Raw genomic sequence first — 21,880 nt, forward strand, 5'->3', positions numbered from 1 at the left:
AAAAAAAAAAAAAAAAAAAAAAAAAAAAAAAAAAAAAAAAAAAAAAAAAAAAAAAAAATAGGAAAGGAAGGGATTGAGGACCAGGGCTGGGTTTGAACCAACATAAGATTCCTGAGCTTTAACCAATTAAGCTACCTGGCCATCTACTGGGCGCATCCCTTGCCGGGCTCGCTCGTTTGCTGTTGTCAAGCTTCAGACCTGTCTTGCCCTAAGTACCTGGACAAAACTCTTGAATGTTTGTTTGAAATACTGCCTGGTCCCGGGCCGCACAAATCGGCCCAGGCTTGGGGGGATATGTGCATGCGGGTTGCCGACGCTTAGGTACCTGGGGCCTTTGTGTTAAGGGGGATGTTGCCGCGCTGCAGGCCCTCGAAACTCCGTCATTGCGAAAGTCATGAGGCTGGGCAAGACCTGAAGCTTGTGTGAGGATCGCTACAACCGACTCGAAGACAAGGAGTTCTAAGTATCGAGACCGGGAGTAGGTCGTAGTTATCCATAAATGATCTCATGATCCACTCTACAGCACAAATACTGGCTCAAGGCGGGGGTTCAGAGGTGCTGGATCAAACAGAGCTAATTCATTCCGAATCAGACCTTAGAGAATTCTCCCATCTTGTGGCTTATGATTATGGTTCAAGCTATGTTGTACATATGGTACCATACAACCGACATCCTGGGCGGACCCTGCGTGGTACTTCTATAGTTACAGCCATAAATATACATGTAGAGGCGAGGCTTAGTCCCTCAGCGCTTCTATGTCAACCACCTCCTTGACAGCTTCAGTTGTCAGATTCAAAGGGCTATCCTCGCCGACGGCCACGCTGTCCTCGATCCTGATGCCCAGGCCACGGAAAGCCTTGGGCCATCTTTCATCGTCTGGCACGTAGATGCCTGGCTCTACCGTTACGCAATGGCCCTCGCTGAGCGTAGTGCCGCGAGAGAAACCCGGCACATCGTGGACATCTAGTCCGATGTAATGGCCGACATGGTGTGGGAACAGCGTGCTCATAGCATTACCGCCCACGTCAAAGCCAAGCTGCTGGAGTTGATCCCGCAGGGCAGTCTCGGTGATGCTGTGGAGTTTGTCGAGCGTGACGCCGGCGCTTTCCCGGCACAGGCTGACGCTGGCGCGCTGAGCCGAAAGGACAGCCTCGTAGAGGTCCCGTTGCGGCGGGGTGAACTTGCCCGAGACGGGCCACGTCCGTGTGATGTCGGTGATGTACGTCCCGTACTCACCGCCGGCATCGACCAGAACGAACTCGTCGTCGTTCAGTGATCCGTTGTTCAGAACATAGTGGATCAGCAGGGCCTTGGGTCCTCCAGCCACGACCGGTATGTAGGCCGAGCCGTCGAGCCCGGCCTTTTGGTATTCGTAGTCGAGGAAGGCGGCAATGTCCTTCTCGTATTTCCAATCCCGCCGCATGGCATTCGTAATGGCACGCCCCGAGGCCTGGCCGGCTCGGCGCATGCATGCTATCTCGGCAGGAGACTTGACCGCCCGCAGCGAGTTGATGGCTGGCTTCAGGGGTGCCGTGCTGATGCCCGACGCTGCTGCCCGCAGCGTGTTCCCTAGCCTCGTCGGGACCCCATACTTGGTCAACTCGGCATCTGTATATATTTTCGTGACCCCCTTCAGGGCAGCAGTAAGCCCCTGATCCAGCCTGCCGATATCGCCAGCCTCATCGACGTTCCACACGTCGCGCGCGGCGTCCAAGCCGCTCCACGGCCCGTTCCATTGCTCCTGCTTGGGGTCCTTCGGGCGACACCACAGGTGGAAGATGTAGTCGCCGTCCTGCGGGCTGGTCTTGACAATGAGCGCGAGCGACTCGGGTTCGCTAAATCCGGTAAGATAGAGGAAGTTGCTCTCCTGGCGGAAGGCGTGGAAGACGGCGCCGGAGCGGTACTGGGTCTGGGCGGACGGGAGCAAGACGGCGGAGCCCTCGGGCAATGCGGCCACCAGGCGCGCCCTCCGTTCGTGGTACTCCTGGGCCGATATGCCCGGGGTCAATTCGCCGGGCGCGAGCAGATGGGGGTGGGTTTCGTGGACGGGCTGGCCGAAGAGGAAGCTGGAGGCCGGTACTGTCGTCGCTGCCGTCGCGTAGGCGCGCCTAGCCCGAGGCGAGGAGGGCGTCGGCGCCGGCGCTGTTGGCGCAAGACATCGGCATAATAGAGTTGTGGTTGCGGGCGCCCGGGGTCTGGCCGCCGTTGAGAAGCTTGAGGCTTGACGATTAGCCTGTCGTTGAAGCTGGCGCAAGGGTGTTGAGACCTTGCGGAGCTTCATTTCGAGTGAGGAGAGGAAAACAGACTTCTGGTGTCTGCTCACGCGGCAGCTTTCCGGAAGGAAGAAAGGGCCCCGAAAGGAGGGGTGCGTCTCCAGAGACTCAGATAGCGAGAAAAATCTATCGTGAGACGGATAGCACAAGCTTGCGTTGTAGCTCCTCCTTTCTGTCACGCAAACAGAGAGACAGACATATGCACACGCATGCACACACACTCTCTACCAACTTACAGTAGAAGCTCCAGATTTGAAAATGACGACGATGCGGGTCTGAGAGGTGTCGTGTCTACGCCAGTGCCCATGGCACCTTTTCTCGGCTAGCTAAGGCTTAGCGCAAACGCCGCCCTGCTTAGCTGGCTCGGTCCAGTTGATAACCAGGTACCAGTTAGCAGCCGACGAGAATCAGCAAATTGTATATACTTAAGTAGCCATGCGAACAAGACAGGTTTCAAGCAGTCATCGTGTTTTTGTTTACTCTGCGCAACAACAGCCTCAATGCAACTTTTGGCTGCGTTCTCTAAGTAACGGAGAGTCTACAGATATAAACAACACGTAAGCTGTGTTTGGGGGTTGGTCGATTGGAAAGGAGAATTATAAGGAAAGAAAAGCTGCGAATTGGAAGGCAAAAAGACTTCAACATGCTTGTCAATATTGCTTTTGAATAGAGCTGTATCTGGTGGCCGATTCGTGGGTTGAATGAACAGTTGACGCCTCCCGGCTCGAATGGAATCATGATTAGAGGGCATGGGACCATGTGCGGCGCCATTTAACAACTTGATCATGATCCAACGACTCGAAGCTGACATACATTGGCAGGATGATGGGTACGAATGTGTGTGCAATTATGAGATCCCTGCAATACTATCAGCCCCTGCAAGTATGTAAGAACGTATCGGTGTTGAGCAGTGCACGGGCCATATCTATACCATGAATATCCGTTCGACCCGCCTTGCACACCTCTCTGCTCTGTGTCGATCACAAGGGTATGAATTCGACATGTATATGACCATCATCGGTTACAAATATGCGGTCACCTAAAAGTATACCTGTCCCAGGTACGCGGAACCGACGAATCTCTCCGCATTTTTGATATACTCCACCTACCTTCTGCGCTGTCCCAGTGCATCCGCATACCCGCATCTCTGAATGCGGAAGTCGAGGAACGGAGCCATTGCCTACCTATAAGGGCCAGACAGGATCACATGAAGAGCAGTCGAAGAATAGCGTGAGCCGTGGCCTTCGATGTGATGTGAAATGCAATACTTTGAGCTAGATACCCATGTGCTTTGCTGCCTAGGCAGGAACCCGATGAGCTTAGCTATCTAGCCAATATCGTCTGGGTAAAGCTTGCTTGTACTCCCATCATTCCTTCGTTCGTCGGCGGTGCTTACATGACATATCCTCATCAACACCTCTTTCTCCAAGACGCCACATTGTCAGCCTGAAGAGGTCGAATGACTCAGCGGCATGCTAGAGTCGGGTGAACTGCTTATTATCCAGCCCACCCCCGTAGCCTTGGCATTTATTCCCCCCTGCTTTGCACTTTCTACCGCTACGCTATGGCGGACGCAACATTCACACCATACTGGAAGCCTCTCAGCGAAGGCTCTGGCCCCAACTCCTGGGTCTTTTACGCTGTGGCCAAGATCGCAGGCCGGCACCGCCCCGTGGCTGTTGTCTCCAGCGTAGGCACCTTCGAGGAGGAGTCACTGCATGGGCCACCCTTGGTGGCCTGCTGCCGACGCATCGTCACGATCTTCTCCGACCCGGCCAGTCACACGGCTATCCGCGGCGAGCTAGGCCTCGCCTCCCTTTACTACGCCGAGAATGGCGACGTTCTGGACAGGCACCGCCCAGAGCCGGTGGAGTTGCCGGAGCTCACGCGGAAGAACCCCGGCGATCCCCGCCGCTGGCGGCCGTGGGACCGCGCCGGCATGCAGCCGTTTCCATTCATCTCGGCTGCCCTCCTGCAGGGCGTGGCTCTGGATCCCGCGCGCGGGCGCAGTGCCCCGAACCGTCCGGAGCCACTGGGTACCGTGTACCGCGACACCGACATCGAGTGGGGAATGGTGGTCTTTGACATCACGGACCTGAACGCTGTGCGGTATGGTATAGTCGGGTTTACCGTCGGCATGGCAAAATTTGTCAGGTCTGTGGAGGAGGGAAGACCACGGTTTCAGGGTGCTAGCTTTCAACCTGAGGAGGGGCCGCTTAGAGTCCTAGAGGAGGTGCGGCCGCGAAAAGCCATGTCAGCGGGTGATTATATGGCAAAGTTCAAGTATACGGGCTTGGTCTATGAAACCTCAAATTACGACTATGATATGGAACGTTTGGCGTCGCTACCGTTGGTAGATGATACCGCCTTCAGCCTAGTATGGCCATCGGGCGGAAAAGATGATGATAATAACCTCTTATTGTTAGCCAACTTGTCCGTAAGTACTCAGGGCCCGGAGGGCTTGACACAGAAGACCTTGAAACAGATCATCGGGAAGACCATCCGAGAAAGCAGTCACCTAGATGATCTCGATGTTTCTGTTTTCGACGAGGTGCACAGCTTTGGTGGCTTCAAAGATACACTTCGGCAGTACATGCTACAAAACTCCGAGAAGGTTGGAAACACACTCTCGGCAGGCCGGCTTATTCGGCTGGCCTTTGTTGAAAATGGCCATCTCGGCTTGGAACAGTTGAAGACTCTTTCTGCCCAGTCTGTCTCGGCGGCTCTGGGCGACAGGCTTGAGGCGGATAATACAATCAAGTCCATTAGTTTGTGTATCGAAAGTGTCCGGAGCACACCTGCTCAGCTTGCCGAAGCACTCTCGCGGTCGAGCGGTTTAAGGGAAATCTGCCTACTGCAGAGTCCTATCCGTGAAAGCGATACACTAAGTGCTCAGCTTCTCGCGGAGCTCGCTAGCCGGCCTCAGATTCTGTCGTGTACTAGAGTAATATTCACGGGAGCGTATTCGGCGGCTCTCCGCAAGAAGTTCTGGTTACCAACAAGTATAAACTTCACCACACTGGATATTTTCCCCGTCCAACAGATATTTGTCCGATACCAACGGAGATCGGGGCGTAGCTTCCGGTTCCACTACGACACTATCCATCTTAGTGACGGACTCCTCAGACCGGAGCGCTTCGCCGCCGGCTTCTGTCTCTGGATTTCTATGCTGGAATGGAAGGATGAGTGGATGTTCGAAGACGCCGCCCCATTCTTCAGCTTCTCCAGCGGGCCGGCATCCCTATCCGACAACCCGCTCTCGGCGGCCGAGGTGAGTCCTATTCTCTGTGAGAATTTGTCCCTGCCGCATTTGATGCCGGATCATACCTTCTGCGCGCCTCGGGCCCGGGATTTGGTCCCCGGTGGCTGGACAGTCCTCGTGTCACAGGAGCAAAACGTAGCGACACAGACCGACGGCCAAACCCACATTCGCTATGCTTTCATCCGCGTACGCGGTCCTTCCGTCGTCATCGAGGATCCGCCGTCCTCTCCACCGGGGCCCGAAAACTTAGAGGTTGTCGGGCTCAAGGGGTTCCTGTCTGCCACGGCATCTGAGGTAGACCCTGCCATTATAGACCAGCGCCTAGAGGATACGCGTAAGAGGATCAAGGCGGAGGCTGCTTATCGCGGGTCCCCGTGGCCTGCCCAGGTGGAACCTCTTTCGGTGCTGACCCAAGGGGAGGCGGCCGCTATGCTTTTGGAATTCCTAGGCGATGCCAGGAAGCGGAACGAAAAGTTCCGTAAAGCCATGGAAGGAGATCCAGAAAGTGAGCCTGGAGTGTTCCCGCTTAGCTGATCTGTTGATCTGCTGTCGCTGACATTAAGACTAGATTGGAGCTGGTATCCCGAATTATCACCCGTAAGCTCTCTTTGAACATGCACATGCGTATTTTATATGTGTGTCGATTGGGCCAGATGGGAATACCCAAGCAGGACAAAACGGCGAGAAATCCAACAATATTCGATAGGATGCACCTCGAGCTAATAAGTGGAGGGCGCAGTAAATCATGACGTTAGCAACCGAAGGCTTGCTGGGCCAATAGGGGTAATTATCTGGGTTGCCGACACTTCCATCACGAAGAAGCAGACGTGCTCCGCCTCGTATATGCGTGACACTTGTGCTTGGCAAGGACACTAGCTACCTTTCCAAAGCTAAATCAAAACCTTTCAAACTTAAGGGTCGTCAGTGATACCAGTATGAAAGGCTGAAGTCCATGACTCCCGCATACGTCTCCTCGAACTGTATCCTCCCGAGGCTTTATGATACTCAGCTAGGGTTATATTAAGATGCAGGAAAATCCCCGAGAATATGACGTGTGATCGCCCCGGCTTTTGTGAAGAGCGAAGTGTTGAATTCGCTTGCGCACACTTCTCTATGTAGGTAGCCCCAGCACAGTAGATATACTAGACATAACTATGAAACATTATCAAATGCGTACGTACCAGAAGCTCCTCAACTTACTGGTGGCGTTCGAACTCAAGGCTACGACGAGAAATATGCTGTGAGCATCCTTATGTGATTTATGATGCGCCTGTTCCCGGGTTAGACGTGGCCATTCCGAGACTATCAACTCAATGCCTCTGAACAGTCAAAATCTACACGCTGAAATTGGCTACCCGAGCAATCGCCAGCCTCAAAACATACATCAACCTTCATGCTCCGTCCTTTAGTCGACGACTCCTCGTCCTGATGGCGTTTCTGCCCCGGTTTGCCCAATGCCCGAGTCTTCTACCTGGACGTTGGTGACAGAAGCTACACTGAGAAGAGAATGGAAGTTGTTCAGTCACTGCATCGCAGAGATCTCATGGTAGGGGAGGTGACGGATGGCTCAGAGAGTGACTTGCCGAGTTAACATTCTACAACCCTCTTCGCCGCCCTTCGATCCAGGAACGCTTGCAGGACGGCGTTTCTACTGGATTTGGGGACATGTCCGCAAATAGAGGGCCTTCCTCTCAGTGCTCTGCAGGTTTCTGGTGCTGTTATTATGACGAAATAATAAGAATGTTACGCCCAGTACTAAAACACCATATCGACGTGGACATCGAGGATTGAGACAGGGACGCTCCTCTGGTATAAGCCATTGCACCACCTCCATCTACAGAAGAGATGGCCGACAACTCAATCGTGTCGGCGCGGGCGTTGACAAAAGACAACCGCTCTCCACGGACAACAATCAGTCTCCCGGGCCTGTGCTGCGTGTGCCGTTGCTGAGACCTGGCAAGATAGCTACTGACCTATGGTGCCAACGCGAAGGAAGAGCACGATGCCATGATGAATGATGGCAGTCGTCTTGTCCTTTACCATACGCTAGCTTACCAGAAAACACCGGCTGCGGTACTCGGAAGTTTTAAGCGGAACTTGAGCAATGAGTAACTACACAAGTAATCAAACCAACATGGTGCCCGTTTCGGCATGGGCCGTCGCTGGTTGCTGCGGTGCCGCCAGGCGTGGATCTTTTTAGTGGAGCGGTGATGTCGCATTGGCCTGTGCCCGCGGTTCTGTTATTGTTGTTGATTCTGATAATTGCTCCCTGTAGCCTAGCGCAGCGCACCGGTGGGCAACCAGCACCAGGCCACCAGCAACGGGGACCCGCCCGAGCCGCCTGCCAGCTGTGGCTGGACTGGGGGACGGGGGCCCGACCGGGGGGGAAGCTGGGGCTTTTGCAGCGACGGAACACGCTTCCAAGGTTCCTGGAGAGCTTTCCAGCTAGGTCGGCGACCCAGAGCTCAATCTCATTTCTCTACCCATTTTGCTGCCACTCCTGCCACCACCACGAGCAACCCGACCACATCCCACCCGCCGGCCACGCTGCTTCACGTCGAGTTGGTAAGTGATTCTCGTGTCTTCTGAGCCATTGAACGCCTGCACTTCGCTTTTGGCCCTCGAGCTGCACCCAATGCACGTGTAGCAGCTCCGGCCTGGCCGTGTCTTGGGGGGGCTGTTACCCGCCCTGCCCGCGTGTTTTGGGTCACGGTTCGTCGCGTGCCATGCACCCGCAGCTACCTGCACTGCACGACCGCCTCGCCAGCAACTGCATTTGCACCTGCCCCTCCACACACTCACACACTCACACACTCACACACTCACACTCGCACACCAAAAGTCCACACTACCAACCAGCCAAAGCCCATAACAACCACCCTCTCTTTCTTGACCTGCACTTGCTCTCTTGCTCGCCTTGCGCCACCCCAGTTTCCTCCCCCCCGCTGGAAAACGGTGCACACGGCCACCGCCGCAGTTGCATCCTGGGCGTGAATCTCGAGGCTAATATAACAGACTCCACAGTCAACAAGTCTTTTCCTCACCCGACGTCGAGCCACCATCCCCGACCAGCCCGGCCCGTATACTCGGCCGCTCTGCTCTGGCCCTGACACGAGACGACTGGATCCGACGTGACGCATGCTGCTACACGCCTAGCCTAGCCTCGTCTCGATACCACAGGAAGGGGAACACACACAACTCTAGCATGGTAACACGATAGGACATATATATGGCAGCAGTATCCCTATCACCGCCTCCCATCCTCCTCGCCACCATGTCCTCCCGACGCATGCCGCTCTCTTCCAACCAGAATGTCGCCAACTCTCCCATCCGCGCCTCGGCCGCCGCCCACGCCATCGTCAAGCCCAAGCGCTCCCTCGCCACCCTGCAGCGCGAAGAGGCCTACGCCCACCCTCCCCCGGCCAAGAAGCAGGCTCTCGAGAGTGGCATCCCCCGTCCGCTCAAGTCCCCCTCGCAGCAGCAGAGGCTAGCTAGGACCCAGCTCTCGTTGCAGACGCGCCGGAATGCCAACAGCTACGAGACAAAGCTGGCCAGAGAGAGGGCCGGCCACCACCATGGCGAGGCCACCACCACCACCACCACCACCAGCAAGTACACCGAGCGCGATCTGGAGGAGATCAGGCAATGGCAGCGTCACCACCGCGCGAGGTTCCCCAACATGGTCTTCTACTTCGACAACATCGCCGAGGACGTCCGCGGGAAGCTGGTCAAGCAGATTACCGCTCTTGGTGCTGTACGTCCCTCCCGGCCCGCCGAAACGGTCCTCCCACGTTTCAATTTCAAGTTCACCTGCTGACGCGATCATGTATAGCGCGAAGAGAAGTTCTTCTCCATCGAGATTACCCACGTCGTCACCACGCGTTCCATCCCCGTCGAGTCGCGCTCGTCTCGTCAGCGACAAGAGGATAACACCGCCACCACCGAGACCCACGACGACCAGGAACAGCTACAGACCATCAACCCGTCGTTGCTCAACCGCGTCAGCGGCCAGTCTGTCAAGAGGAAGTTGTTCAATACCACGTCCACGACACAGGCGCCCAGCCGCGGCACCTTTGCTCAGATCCGAGATGCCCGGCCGAAGAGAAGCACGGACGTGCTGTCTCGTGCCCGCGAGATGAACAAGAAGATCTGGTCACTCGATAAGCTTCAGCGGATGCTGTCAATGTTGTTGGAGCAGGACCTCAACGTCAGCGCCGCCATCGCCTACGGATCGCGCAGCGCCGCGTCCCAGTCAACACACGCTCAGTCCCGAACGGCCGACGAGAAGAGTCTGTTGCAGCTGTTGCACAACGAGCGCGTCAATGGCCCCTCGGACCGAGATCCGACTGTGGCCACGAGGGAGCTGCACTACTTCAAGGGTCCTTACATATACGTCTACGACTTTGAGGAGAAGCAAAAGCCCATTATGGCGAGGGAGTACAACAAGGTGACGGACAAGTCGGACGGCGACTGGCCGCAGTTTCGGACTGCGCCCCTTGGCCGGTGCCCCTTCGTCGAGGATTACGACCACCGGGAAGTCGCCAAGCCCAAGAAGCGAGAGGTTGTGGCCAAGCCTGCCACTGGCTCGAAGCCCGTCCTGCAACCTCCCGAGGCCCCGCCATCGAAACCCGTGACCGGAAAGCGGTCATTGAGCGAAATGGAGAGCGCTCACAACCGAGGCTCTAGCGTTGCTTCGACCGAGTTCAACCCCCCCAAGCTGCTGGCGGGCAAGAAGTTTGACTTCCGCCCCAACGCGTTCAGCAGCCGTGCGGGTACCGCGAGGACCTTGTTTGGCGGAGAGCCGGTGGCTTCTGGCGTTCAACCATCCCACATGACATCCGCCATTCGGTCCCAGATGATATCATCCACTGCGGCGACTCCAGGTACCATCACAGGCCTGAGCAAAGAGGTTCATGGCCTTCAGCGCAAGGTTCTTCAGCGGAACAGCTCTCACGATCTCAGTTCCCGCCGGACTTTCGGAAGCGTCGAAACTAGCTTCAAGGAAGATAATGACACGAAGAGATCGGGAACTCTGGCGCGCACGTCGAGCCGGAAGTTGGAGTTGGTTGACGAAAAACTGGCTGCAGAGGAAGAAGAGCGGGATGCCAAAGCCCGGAGGGAGATGGAGAAGCGACTTGTGAAGCCCAAGAAGAAGGATCCCAAGCCTGGCTACTGCGAAAACTGCGCCGATAAGTTTGACGATTTCGATGATGTAGGTTGCCCTTTTTTTTTTTTTTTTTTTTCTTCAAAACGTTACCAGAAGGGATCATAATGCTGACCAAATCACTAGCACATCTTGTCAAGAAAGCACCGCAAGTTTGCGGACAACCCCGAGAACTGGGGCGAGCTGGATGAACTTCTCTCCCAGCTGGAGAGAGAGCCAAAGCACAAGCACTACTCCGCCTGGACTCCTACTCTACCCGAGTATCCTGTTTATTAGACAGGCGTCTTACCTATCAGGAATGACGACAGCTTAACCGAACCAAACGATACCCCTTTCCTCAGATTTCTTATCTAGACGTCTCGCTTAGGACCTCTGAGCGCTGACGCGCATTTTTCATTCCATAATCGTTCTTAACGCCAAGTTGCTCGATACCATTGCATGGCACGGCGTAGCGTTCATCAAGAGAAATGTTTCATCAAACTTTCTCATTTTCTTCGATCCCATCTTCTTTGAAGCATTTGGCGGCGATCTGGCGATTCGATTCGTACCTTCACTCTGTGGTTTGGTCTGCTCCTCCGGTCGGTCTTGTTGGTCTTGCATTTTTGGACGTGGTGGGAGTTAAAGGGGTCTGGTGACAGTCACACACTCCCTGGGACAGGTGGCACACGATGGTTCTTGTGGCCAGGCCCAGTTCACGAGAGGGAGGCGATGTAGATATATGAGCATCGTACATGTGTAGTCTTGTATTTTACGTGGCAGAAATGACACATGATGAAGCAAAACCTGAGCCACGATCCTGTGTGTGTTGTTTGTCTCCTTGCTGAAGTGTCTGTCGACGTGTCTACTGGATCATTTGACCGGAGCGTGCACCTGAGTTCACCAAGGGTTGGATGTGGTCCCTGCCAGTGACACAAGTCTACTTGATAATCCAGCTCGGGCCAAAGTTCAAGAGGGTTTGTCTAATCATGGTCAACTGGTTGTGACCGCTCGTCCCCAGATACTCTAGACTGACAACGCCGAGAACGTACTCATTATTTCACAAGCTCAAAAGGCGGGTGAGTCTATGGCCCTGTATATGATCCGCAGAAACCTGCGGGCTTGCTACTTGTCTTGGGAATCACTCCCAGGCTTGACCACTCTTCAAGTTGCATCCCTTGGCCAATGTATCCGTCAAACTTACACTACGACAGAGTCTATTCATTCAGAATCCTGTCAATTACCTGCGATACAGCCACGCAGTGCTCTTCCTGGTACGGGGGAGCCACAATCTGTAGCGCTAGCGGTGAATTCTCAAAAACCTCTGGTCCGGTATCTGCCTGCAGTCAGTTGCCCTTCATCATCCACCGCCGGGAGTTTAGAACTTACAGAGTCTCTTCATGTCTACATCGTACCGGTCATAGGGGAAATTGGCCATATCCGGGTAAGGCTCCTGGGCGTACCACTCGGGGGTCGCCACGTCCGCCGTCAGATCAACACGACCGTATGGTACCACACAGCTCGGGAAATCGAGTGCGTTGAAAACAGCACATATCGCAGACGTGATGTACTCCCCATGGGGCGGCGCCGGATGCGGTGTCGGTGCGGTAATGATGGCATCTAAGTCAAGACTGTTGTACCTCTCAAGGTAGGTTACCCGCAACTTCTTTCGGGCCCGGTGGTTGACCCATATCTCGAGAGGGGTCAGGGGCGTCTCGGACCAGCCCGTACATACGCGTGGAACGAGCGGCTCTCCTGACTTCTCCAGCTCCTCACGTATGCCAATACCTCCCTCTTGCGTATACATCCGGAAGGCGATGTCTGCGCCCCGGCGGTGCATCTCGGCCCATTCAGGCCCTAGCACGAGTAATTCATGACCGGCTTCTTTAAGTTTCGCCGCTGCCGCACGCAGGATACGCAGTACTGGAGGTGAGAAATGCACCACACCGTCTTCAAGCAGCAAGCCAAGCCTGAGCTTTGGACCAACAATCACATTGGAGTTCCACGGTATCGGAACAATAGATGGATCCCTGAGCCAGGGCTTGGCCGAAAGCACGGTCTTGAAGAATATCGCGATCGTGTCCAGATCATTGGCAAAGGGTCCGTAACCAGCCGCGACGCTGTCGGAATACCCTGCACCGCTTCCGTAGCCCGGGATTCTGGTCGACGTCGGCTTGAGCGTGTAGACGCCATTCCACGCGGCCGGCAAGCGAAGCGAGCCGCCGCCGTCGGTGCCAACGCCCAACGGCGACCCCCTGAACACGACCAGGGCAGCCTCGCCACCGGAACTTCCCCCGGCGCTGAGGTGTCTGTTCCACGGGTTCATGACGGTCCCGTAGATGTTGTTGATGGACTCCACAAGCAGGCACGCCTGCGACAGATTGGTCTTGACGAACGGGATCGCCCCGGCGTCTCTGAGTATCGCCACGAGCAGGGCGTCGTTCTGCGCGACACGATCCAGGCGCGACACAAGGCCGCAGCTCGTGATGCGGCCCGCGACATCGAACACGTCCTTGATGGACACGGGGAGGCCGTGTAGCGGTCCCCTGGTTCTCCCCGTCGACCTGAAGAATGCATCATACTCGCGCGCCGTGGCGAGCGCCTCCGTGAAGACGAGATCGGTGGCGCAGTTCAGTGCTTGATGTGCGACCGCCGCGCGTTTGCAAAACGCAGTGACGGTGGCCTCGGCCGTCCACTCGCCGCGCTGCAGGCGCTCGATGACCCTCGCCGTTGGAGATTGGATAATCTCGTCCTCTAATGGTGTCAAGAGTTGAGGTAACAGCGCTTGGCCTACGACGCAGGTCATTTCATCAGGGGACGGAATTGACATGAGCCATTCTTGGGGAATCTGGCTGTGTAAGGTCTGCCTTCGCGCAGCGGCCTTTTCTTCCCATAGTGCCGGCATCGTGCAGGATCACCAGATGCCTGCTGGTTATCGATATACTAATGTTGTGTGCCATCATCTCTGCATCTCGCCGAACTGATATATCTGGTGACCAGGGGGTCGCATGCCGGTTATGCTGTCCACCCTGTCATTATACATGTTCAGTTGCCCGCGGGCCAAACTACTATTACAGGGGTTGGTTTAGTGTCACGGCAGCTTCCGGGCTCCCGACGGCAGTGATAGCGGAGAACGAGCGTCACCCGACAGCTGCATTCACTGAGTGTTCGCCCGCGGCCAATGGCCCCCCGGTTGGTTGATCCGACTGTAAATATGAGTTCAGGAGCATCAAGGCCGTACCGATCCAAGACCGTCAAGCCGTAAGTTCTTCGTGCCCATTTGCAAGGCAGCGTAGACTGACCCCCTTTTCCAGGTGCGATGCCTGCCGGCGGAGACGCATCGCTTGCATCCGCGACAATGCGAATGGCGTCTGCTCTCTCTGCCGACATCGTGGCCACACGTGCACCTTTGAGTCTTTGCCCCCGACGCGCAGGGCAAGGCAGGCGAAAGCTCGGGCGGCAACTCTAGGATCACGAGTTGACAGGCCCGTCGAGGAGCTTGCCGATGCTCCATCTTTGGACGAAACTGCCCAGGTGCCACAAGTGTGCGATGCTGGAGGTGATGAAAATGAGTTATCGTCGGCATCTCGCGATTGGTTTAATGGCACAACCATGTTCACGAACAAGACGTGTCTGTACTCCGGCGCCAGCAGTGATCAGGATCCCCACCTACTTCGTCACCTTGTCTACGATGAGACCGAGTGTTTCGGTGATGATTCCTGGACGGTATGGAGGATCGGGAAGGATCATGGCGTCTCGTCATACCTGACTGTGTTTCCCAATTCGCACTTAGATTGCTCGACGAATGTGTACTCACTGACCGAGATCGAATCCATGGTCGCTCCATATCAGGACGAGCTCATCCGGTTGTACTATGCCTATGTCCATCCTTCTTACCCTATACTAGAGTCTCAGGAGAGTATTCAGAGTCGTCTCAAGGAGAAGCAGATTCCAGGGTCTTTGATAGCACTCGTGTATAAGCATGGTGCTCATTTCTGGCGCCACTCACCCCTGGCTGGGTCTGTGCCATGCCCATTGCCGCAGGAAATCCGGCCTTGGGTCTTCTCACGGCTGTCTTTAGAGATTCGGACACCCAATCTCGCGACCGTGCAAGCTTTGCTTCTGTTCATGCAACTCATTCCGGGCCGGATTCGGGCACCAAACCATCCCGGATTCTGGCCGTTGACCAATGTGCTGGTTGGTGTTGCTCAAGAGATAGGACTACACGTTGATCCGAAAGGTTGGGGCATCGCCCTCTCGGAACGGAAGCTTCGCCGGATCCTCTGGTGGGCTGTGTTATCACATGACAAGTGGATGGCGCATTCGCTTGGGCGGCCCTCGCACATTGCTTCCAACAGCTGGAATGTGGCTCATCTCACGCTGTCCGACTTCGCAGACGACAGTGGACGACTACCGGTGGAATCTCTGTCGTCTGTCAGCGCTTTTATTGCCTTCTGTGATCTAGGTAGTATCCTTGCGGCTGTTCTGGACGCCTTCTACAGTATCCGTGTCGAATACGACGCCAGGTCACCAGTGCAAGCCTTGGAAAGGGCCCAGCCACTACTGTCGCGGTTGCAGAGGTGGAGGGAGGACCATTCCGTTTCAACCAACCCCGGCCATCCCCATCAATACGTTGTGCGTTTGACCGCCTTGACTGTGCGACTATCGATACAGAGAGCCGTGTTCGGCGCCCTCTCAAAGCAACGAAGCGAGCGAGCAACTTCTCTAGCAGCGGAAGTCGTGTCCACCGTCCGCGAGGATCTTTTTGCGGTGTTCGAGGCCCTGGAAAGATCGAGACCTGTCGGACTGTGGCTCAGTTACTTGAAAGGGGACCTCGCCATGGTTGGGTCGCTACTCATCACGCTGGTGCTGTCCAGCGTTGACGATGCAGAACTGGACGAGCGGAGGGCATTGCTGTTACAGTTCCGGGGCCATTTGAAGGTGCTCACCGAGCTGCATGAACAGAGCGAGTCTTTTGAGTTCTCGCGCTTGCCATTCCGGAGGTTGAATCTGATCATGGAAGAGCTGTTTGGTGAAGATGAGATGAATGTGGACTTTGTCACTACTCCAAGCTCACTATTTAGCGCTGTCGGAGTTTGAGTGATGACCCGGGACTATTCAAATCTATCATGACTATTCCTTCCGGTTCTTTTGCTTATACACAGGCATTGAGAGAACTACATTGGCTACTTCTGTAGTTATACACACATTTGTTGCAAAAGCAGGGCTTGGCAAGATTTCTGTAACGAGAGGATCAAATGAGGCTCTTCTACATGAACCCGCTCCTACACGGTACCTCATAGGGCTATCTACAGATTCATTACGTAAAGAAACTAATACCGGACAAGACCTCAGGGCTAGCTTTCCGAGGCTGTTGTCTTGGCCAATTTGGCATCTCGTGCATTCTTGTAGATAACATCATCAACCTTAGTAGGATCGTCTAGCTCAGGTGCTTCTATGTCGGAGATTTTGGTAGTGGACGCTGTGATAACAAAGTGATGAGATCGCCAGGCAGGGATATTTGCATGGAATAGCTGGTCAAGCTCTTCCAAGCTCTTATGCTTCATCTCCGGGACGAAGAGGAATACGAATGCCATTGAAAGCAAGGAGATGCTGCCGTAGATCATTCCAACTCGGGTTCCGAGATTTCCAGGCTCGTTTTGGATGAACGGGTTAATGTATGTGATCAACAGGCTCGCTACGAAACCGATGACCGTAGCCAGCGCGATGGTCCGTTCGCGAAGCTGTGTGGTTGCAACCTCGGCTGGAATCAAAGTTAGCGATTCTACTTGCAGGAGACCGGATGGTGGCTTACTGGTTACAGTCCACATTGTTGAGCCCCATGTAGCAGCTGAGAATACGCCCTGCCACAAACGTCAGAGATTCAACAATCAGCATTACTCATTAACTTCAACTCACATGCAGTAAGATGGCTGCGATGCAACCCTGGGCAGATGCACCAGAAACGCCGCCGGGAGTCCAACTGGCAAGACCACTGACAGTCATCATCAGTCCTGCCATGAAGAAGGAGCCGCCCATCAGCATCGGCCGTCTCCCGATCTTATCGGTGAGGTAGAAGGCGGCAAAGCAACCGGCCAAACAGCAACAGATCTTGGCACATGCGATAAGCTGCGGCTCCTGCACGCCAACCTGTTTTAAAAAGATAACAAGATCTATAGGAAGGGAAATATCAGCCTCTCGTTCTTCGAATGGTTCCTAGGACACCAATACTGGTCCTTGATCTACATATTTCAAATCCATGCGCAACTCCACTGGAATCGGACGAGCAGCATTGAGGCTTCTACCAAGATTCAAGATATTGGAAGATATGGGCTGTTTGAAACACTGACAAGAGGTGAAAAATGAGTTGCCTTGGGCCTGTTGGAGTGTTTGAACACCAATAGCAACAAGGGATCGCCGTGCATTGGATCCCTTGAAACAGTCTGCGTAGCTTGTAGCCCGGTGATTTTCAAACTCCAGAATCATGGCACGTTCTATGGTATCCAGTTCCAGAGCGATTTGGTCTTTCGCCGCACTGTGCTCGTGGATATAGAAAAAGGCCTTGTGGGCAGCGTCCCGCCTCCCTTTCTGCAAGAGCCAGCGGGGAGATTCAGGGATGAACCACACCGAGCAGAGCAGCATAACAGGAGGCAATAGCTGGACGACAATGGCTATATCTCATTAGCTTCGGCTTACTGACGGTTCGAATGTTCCGGACTTACGCAACATGTACGCCCATTGCCCTTGGAAATGTTTGGTGGAGGCATACACAAGCGCAGATGCCAAGATAGCTCCAACATACAACCAAGTTTGGTAGAAGTTGACAAGACCGCCGCGAATCGATGCTGGTGCAAGTTCGGCCATGTACATAGGGACCGTATTGGCCTCAATTCCTACGGCAATGTTAGCCACGCTGGTACGATATAGAATTGTATGATCCTGATATACCCATGGACACTGCGTTGATAAGTCGCCCCACCATCAAGGCCCAGTAATTGCGGACGGCGCACTGTATCACCATACCGACTAGCGCTATTAGACAAATGATGACCATCGTCTTCTTGCGGCCAAATCTGCTGGTTACGTAGCCCGCAGTCAGACAGCCCACAATCCAACCCGCGATAGGTGTTCCGCTTGCAGCAGAGAGCCAAGAAGAGGGAAGAGTCCTTGGGTTGTTGGGGCCGTTATCCCTCCCATAATGATCGATGAAGCTCTGTGCTCCAATAACTCCGGACCACCAATTGTTGTCATAGCCAAAGTTCTATATCATCTCATGTCAGACATATCATCGATGACTTCCTATGCCATCGAGTGACCTACCATCGCACCAATCTAGTTCACAATTGTTAGCGGCAGATCATGTTACATGCACGAGTTAGACGAACCGATGCAAAGAGATATATCCGCAGCATGCGAATCGTCATCTCCCGGAGGAACTGAGGTTTTCGGAACGCCATGGTCAGTCAGCCAAGAGGGGGAATTGAACCCGATTAGGCAATTGGACTAGACTTCAACAGGCGACAAAGTTTCACAAGAACTCGCTGATCTTACGAGAAAGCCTGGTAATCATTCAAAGAGCGTGAGATGTTCTTCGATGGAAAGAGTATCTTAAGTAATTCTCTCTTGCCAAGGGACGCACTCGTCAGTACTATGTAGGGGCTACCCAGGTATAGTCTGTGAGTGGGTCTGGGCTAACCCATATCGCCCCGCGGGCAACCCCTCGTCCACGAGCATCGGCGGCCACATGCAGCACTGCCTTGGCACTCTCGGAACATTCCTAGCTTCCCGAGATTGTTGGGCAGAGTTGGACTATTGCCTTGTACCTGCCTCGCCCTTGTTACTCTTTCAAGACTCGGTTTGGATTCCGCGAACGATGACCTCTCCATAGGACTCAGTTCCGATCTCTTAATTGGGAGGAACATGCCGTTCAAGTGTGTGTAAAAGTCAAATCAACGTATGAGTATGACCTTTGCCGTACGTAGAGGATCAAATGTCGAATGAATCCAATTGCACAAAAGAGGTCGAAACTGTTCCTTGGCCATAACACCCGATCTAATCTTTATCATCTGAGTTTAAGGAACTGTAATTCATGCGTTGGTCTTTGACCATTTTTCTGGGCGCTATTCAATTTTCAAATTCTACTGGAGAGGCGGTATACCTAGAAATAACATCTCAATACACTTGTACACAAACCTAATGGTAAATTCCCGTGTGCTTCACTGATCGCAGCATGGTTTGAATAACCATTCTGCCTCCCAACATTTAAGCCAAACCCAATCGCCTGTTCGCCAACATCCGCACATGGCGTTGGCCTTCCGTCAAGCCCGGCTCTTCGGCGTCAAATGGAGATAAGCCAAGCGCCTGCTTACCCTGGGCGCTGAGAATATTCTCCTCTTTGGCGCCATGGTCCTCATGTTCGCATTCACGTTCCGTAATCGAAGGTGATGAGGCAAAGTCCTTCGGGGGCACCGCCTGTCGGAAAGCCTCGCGCACATGGACCAGGGACTCAATGTTGTAAGGTGTCAACGGGTTGCAGGCGTTGTACGAGACGCTCGAATTGCGGTTGCCAGAGTGGAAGCGATCAACCTCATGCACTAGATCACAATGCCAGAAGACGTAATCGCCGGGCTTGACCGGCGGGATCCCAACCATGCTTTTGTCCAGCTCAAGGTGCGGGTGATGCTCACGACTCGGCCGGAACTGCGTGTTTCCAGGCTTGGCACCAGGGAAGGTTGGCTGAGAGTCGTCGAACTCCTCCCCTTGATGGAACAAGGGCCGCAGCATGCAGTATGCGACAGAGGCCTTGAGGCTTGGCAGAAGACGTATGGTGCCTTCGCCGGTAGATGTATGCGACATTGAGAGCCACCCCTGCAGGCTTCTCCAGCAGGAGCAACCAGGCTCTACGCCGTATAAGTCGCTCTTGGCTTCAATACGGTGATCTGCCGACCAACCGTCCCAGTCTTGCCAATTGCCCTCAAAAATTTCTCTAAAGTTGGCACGGTTTTCCTCATCCTCCCAGCGCTCGATGGCTCCGCTGTCCAGATGCGCTGGAAGCGTATAGGCAGCCTCTTTGCTAGGATAGCGGATGCGAAAACGGTCAGGGTAGACCACTTGAGAATCCATATCAATGGGCAGGTCCTTGTTCGAAACGTGCCAAAGGTGAGAGACGCAGGACATTGCCGCGAGAACGCGCGGGTGGCTACGTATCTGAACCTGCGGCCTTGTCCACCACAAGGACCAATTTTGCGGATTGTCCCTAGGGAAGCCCCCGACACTCTTGTGAGCCTTGGTATACTCGGTGAGCTCTGTTTCCCAGGAAGTGGCCTGCTCCGCTGGCACAACATTGCGTAGGATGAGGCAACCCCGCTCGCGAACAAGATCAGTGAACGATTGGGGCAGCTTCCCACCTAAATTGCGAGTAATCTCGGTCAGCATGTCAATGATACTCGATTCAGACAAGGAAGCTTCGGGGTAGGTCGACGAACCATTAGCCAAAACATCGTTGAAGTCGATTTCTGGAATTATCTTGGGGCCAGTCTTTTCGATGAACGCGGCCTCATTTTTGAGGACGTCACAAACGCGATGGTAGGATTCAGTCACCTTCTGCTTGTGCTCGGGCTTCACTAGTGATCCTTTGAGCTCTGCGAACCGTTGATCCAGAAGTGGACATTCCGCTGTGACTGGCTTCTGGACCTGGGTCTGGACAGGTTGTGCCAACGTTTCTGTGGTCATTCTGGCTGTACTGATGGTGGGTGGGTCTTTCCAAGTTAGAGTGCGACAATAGCTAAAACCGTGGTGGCACCTATAATTTTGAACTTCGATAATTCGACTGGTCAAAGATGGGTGTGGGTTGATGCGTGTCGAAAATACCAGCTGCAAGGAGGTGATATATTACGCGCTGCCTACAAATATTCATCCAGCAACCACGAATAGAGGTGGAGATGCAGCAGGTATAGTCCGACTGCGGGCCTTACGCCTAATTCGAGTGTGGACGTTGGGGCGGACGACACTCGGCCGCGGGCGGACGTCAATTTCGTGATTGAGCTTTGAATCTCCCAATGAAAGCCCGCAGTGAGTTGCCCGCGGGGCAATTCAACGTGCGTCCATCAAATGACCAGCGCGCAACCCCTCGCATATTACAGAAGACGAGTCGTCTGCGCCGGTTTTCCCGGATGAATATATCCTGAGTTACGAAAATTATTACTAGGTTCGAGACGGCTTTGGTCACTGTGAGCCAGGGGAAGCCTCGCGGCCGGATCGCATCTCATCTGTCTGCCCCAAGCCTACCTTGCATGTCTGCTCTTCATTTCCAGACGTCACGGCTTCATTTGGCCTTGGGACAACGTGGTGGTTGTGGGAGCTGGAACGAAAGAAGTAATTCTCAACTCCCTCCATGAGGGCACAAGCGAATTTGCAGGGCACTTTCACTACTGGTGCGCGCAGCTCCATGACTTCGGGAGTCTGGGATAGGAATGCGTTGATCCGGAAGGAGGGCATCGTCTTCGCCGTGCGCATTATAATTCATAAAGCATTCAGAATTTTCGACCGCTACCCGGACTGCTTGCACCGCCTCTCATATGGGCGTGCGTGACCGCTAGATCTCCGGTGTGGCTTCCGGCTTTGCGGGGCCGGATTGCCTGTAGCTTTTGAAGCACATGCCGGGGGCCATCCCGGCTGCGCGCGATGCGGCTTTGCGCGCAGCCGTTAGGTTCGGGCCGCAAAGTGCGACCTGACTTCGGTCGGGCATGCAGCAGCTGCCTAGTCAAATGGCGACCGCGCTGCAAAGGCCGCTTTTGGGGTTGAAATCCTAGCATCTTCTACAGTTACAAAGACCACAGGAGTATCATTCAGTCATTCAAGGGCTTGAATGCATGGACATGAGACAGCTTGAGAGTCCGGCAGCTTCCAGGCAGCTTCCACGAAAGGGAGAACATGATAATGAAAGCCGACACACTCGTGATACTCAGGAAATACTCAATTTCCTCTTTCTTCAGGAACATAGCGCCGGTCGTCTTCCAACTTACATTCTACTCCAATACAACAGCGCAGTAATTGTAGTCAAGCCACATCTGGGTACCACAACCTGAGCTATCTATGCCCAGAACGAGGTTCAATGTCGCAAGCTCGAACACAACCCGACCGTTGCGACTGGCTAGCAGGTCGCAGTACTTCGTGGCCGCCTATGCACCGGCCCGACTTGTGGCA

At 54.4% G+C, this 21,880-nt stretch overlaps 7 protein-coding genes across 7 annotated transcripts; 3 read left to right on the forward strand and 4 right to left on the reverse strand.

The window, feature by feature from the left end:
* Positions 1–736: 736 nt before the first annotated feature.
* Positions 737–2,281, reverse strand: JN550_011077 (uncharacterized protein; the record flags this gene model as incomplete). Its single annotated transcript, XM_049309403.1, has 1 exon — positions 737–2,281. The coding sequence occupies one exon, from the start codon at positions 2,279–2,281 to the stop codon at positions 737–739; it is 1,545 nt and encodes a 514-aa protein (XP_049166877.1).
* Positions 2,282–3,837: 1,556 nt separating this feature from the next.
* JN550_011078 (uncharacterized protein) lies at positions 3,838–6,069 on the forward strand (the record flags this gene model as incomplete). Its single annotated transcript, XM_049309404.1, has 1 exon — positions 3,838–6,069. The coding sequence occupies one exon, from the start codon at positions 3,838–3,840 to the stop codon at positions 6,067–6,069; it is 2,232 nt and encodes a 743-aa protein (XP_049166878.1).
* Positions 6,070–8,809: 2,740 nt separating this feature from the next.
* Positions 8,810–10,975, forward strand: JN550_011079 (uncharacterized protein; the record flags this gene model as incomplete). The annotated part of the gene is made up of 3 exons (XM_049309405.1): positions 8,810–9,289; positions 9,368–10,747; positions 10,826–10,975. 3 exons carry the CDS (start codon positions 8,810–8,812, stop codon positions 10,973–10,975), a joined length of 2,010 nt encoding a protein of 669 aa, XP_049166879.1.
* A 917-nt stretch (positions 10,976–11,892) lies between these two features.
* JN550_011080 (uncharacterized protein) lies at positions 11,893–13,580 on the reverse strand (the record flags this gene model as incomplete). Its single annotated transcript, XM_049309406.1, has 2 exons — positions 11,893–12,011; positions 12,065–13,580. 2 exons carry the CDS (start codon positions 13,578–13,580, stop codon positions 11,893–11,895), a joined length of 1,635 nt encoding a protein of 544 aa, XP_049166880.1.
* Positions 13,581–13,889: 309 nt separating this feature from the next.
* Positions 13,890–15,775, forward strand: JN550_011081 (uncharacterized protein; the record flags this gene model as incomplete). The annotated part of the gene is made up of 2 exons (XM_049309407.1): positions 13,890–13,936; positions 13,990–15,775. 2 exons carry the CDS (start codon positions 13,890–13,892, stop codon positions 15,773–15,775), a joined length of 1,833 nt encoding a protein of 610 aa, XP_049166881.1.
* A 257-nt stretch (positions 15,776–16,032) lies between these two features.
* Positions 16,033–18,132, reverse strand: JN550_011082 (uncharacterized protein; the record flags this gene model as incomplete). The annotated part of the gene is made up of 8 exons (XM_049309409.1): positions 16,033–16,439; positions 16,491–16,539; positions 16,595–16,848; positions 17,026–17,346; positions 17,398–17,568; positions 17,624–17,936; positions 17,996–18,007; positions 18,061–18,132. The coding sequence occupies 8 exons, from the start codon at positions 18,130–18,132 to the stop codon at positions 16,033–16,035; spliced, it is 1,599 nt and encodes a 532-aa protein (XP_049166882.1).
* An 805-nt stretch (positions 18,133–18,937) lies between these two features.
* On the reverse strand, positions 18,938–20,407 carry JN550_011083 (uncharacterized protein; the record flags this gene model as incomplete). Its single annotated transcript, XM_049309410.1, has 1 exon — positions 18,938–20,407. One exon carries the CDS (start codon positions 20,405–20,407, stop codon positions 18,938–18,940), a length of 1,470 nt encoding a protein of 489 aa, XP_049166883.1.
* Positions 20,408–21,880: the final 1,473 nt, after the last annotated feature.

The sequence above is a fragment of the Neoarthrinium moseri genome (genome assembly GCF_022829205.1).
Source record: "Neoarthrinium moseri strain CBS 164.80 chromosome Unknown scaffold63_Wmoseri_CBS_16480, whole genome shotgun sequence".
Taxonomy (NCBI): domain Eukaryota; kingdom Fungi; phylum Ascomycota; class Sordariomycetes; order Amphisphaeriales; family Apiosporaceae; genus Neoarthrinium; species Neoarthrinium moseri.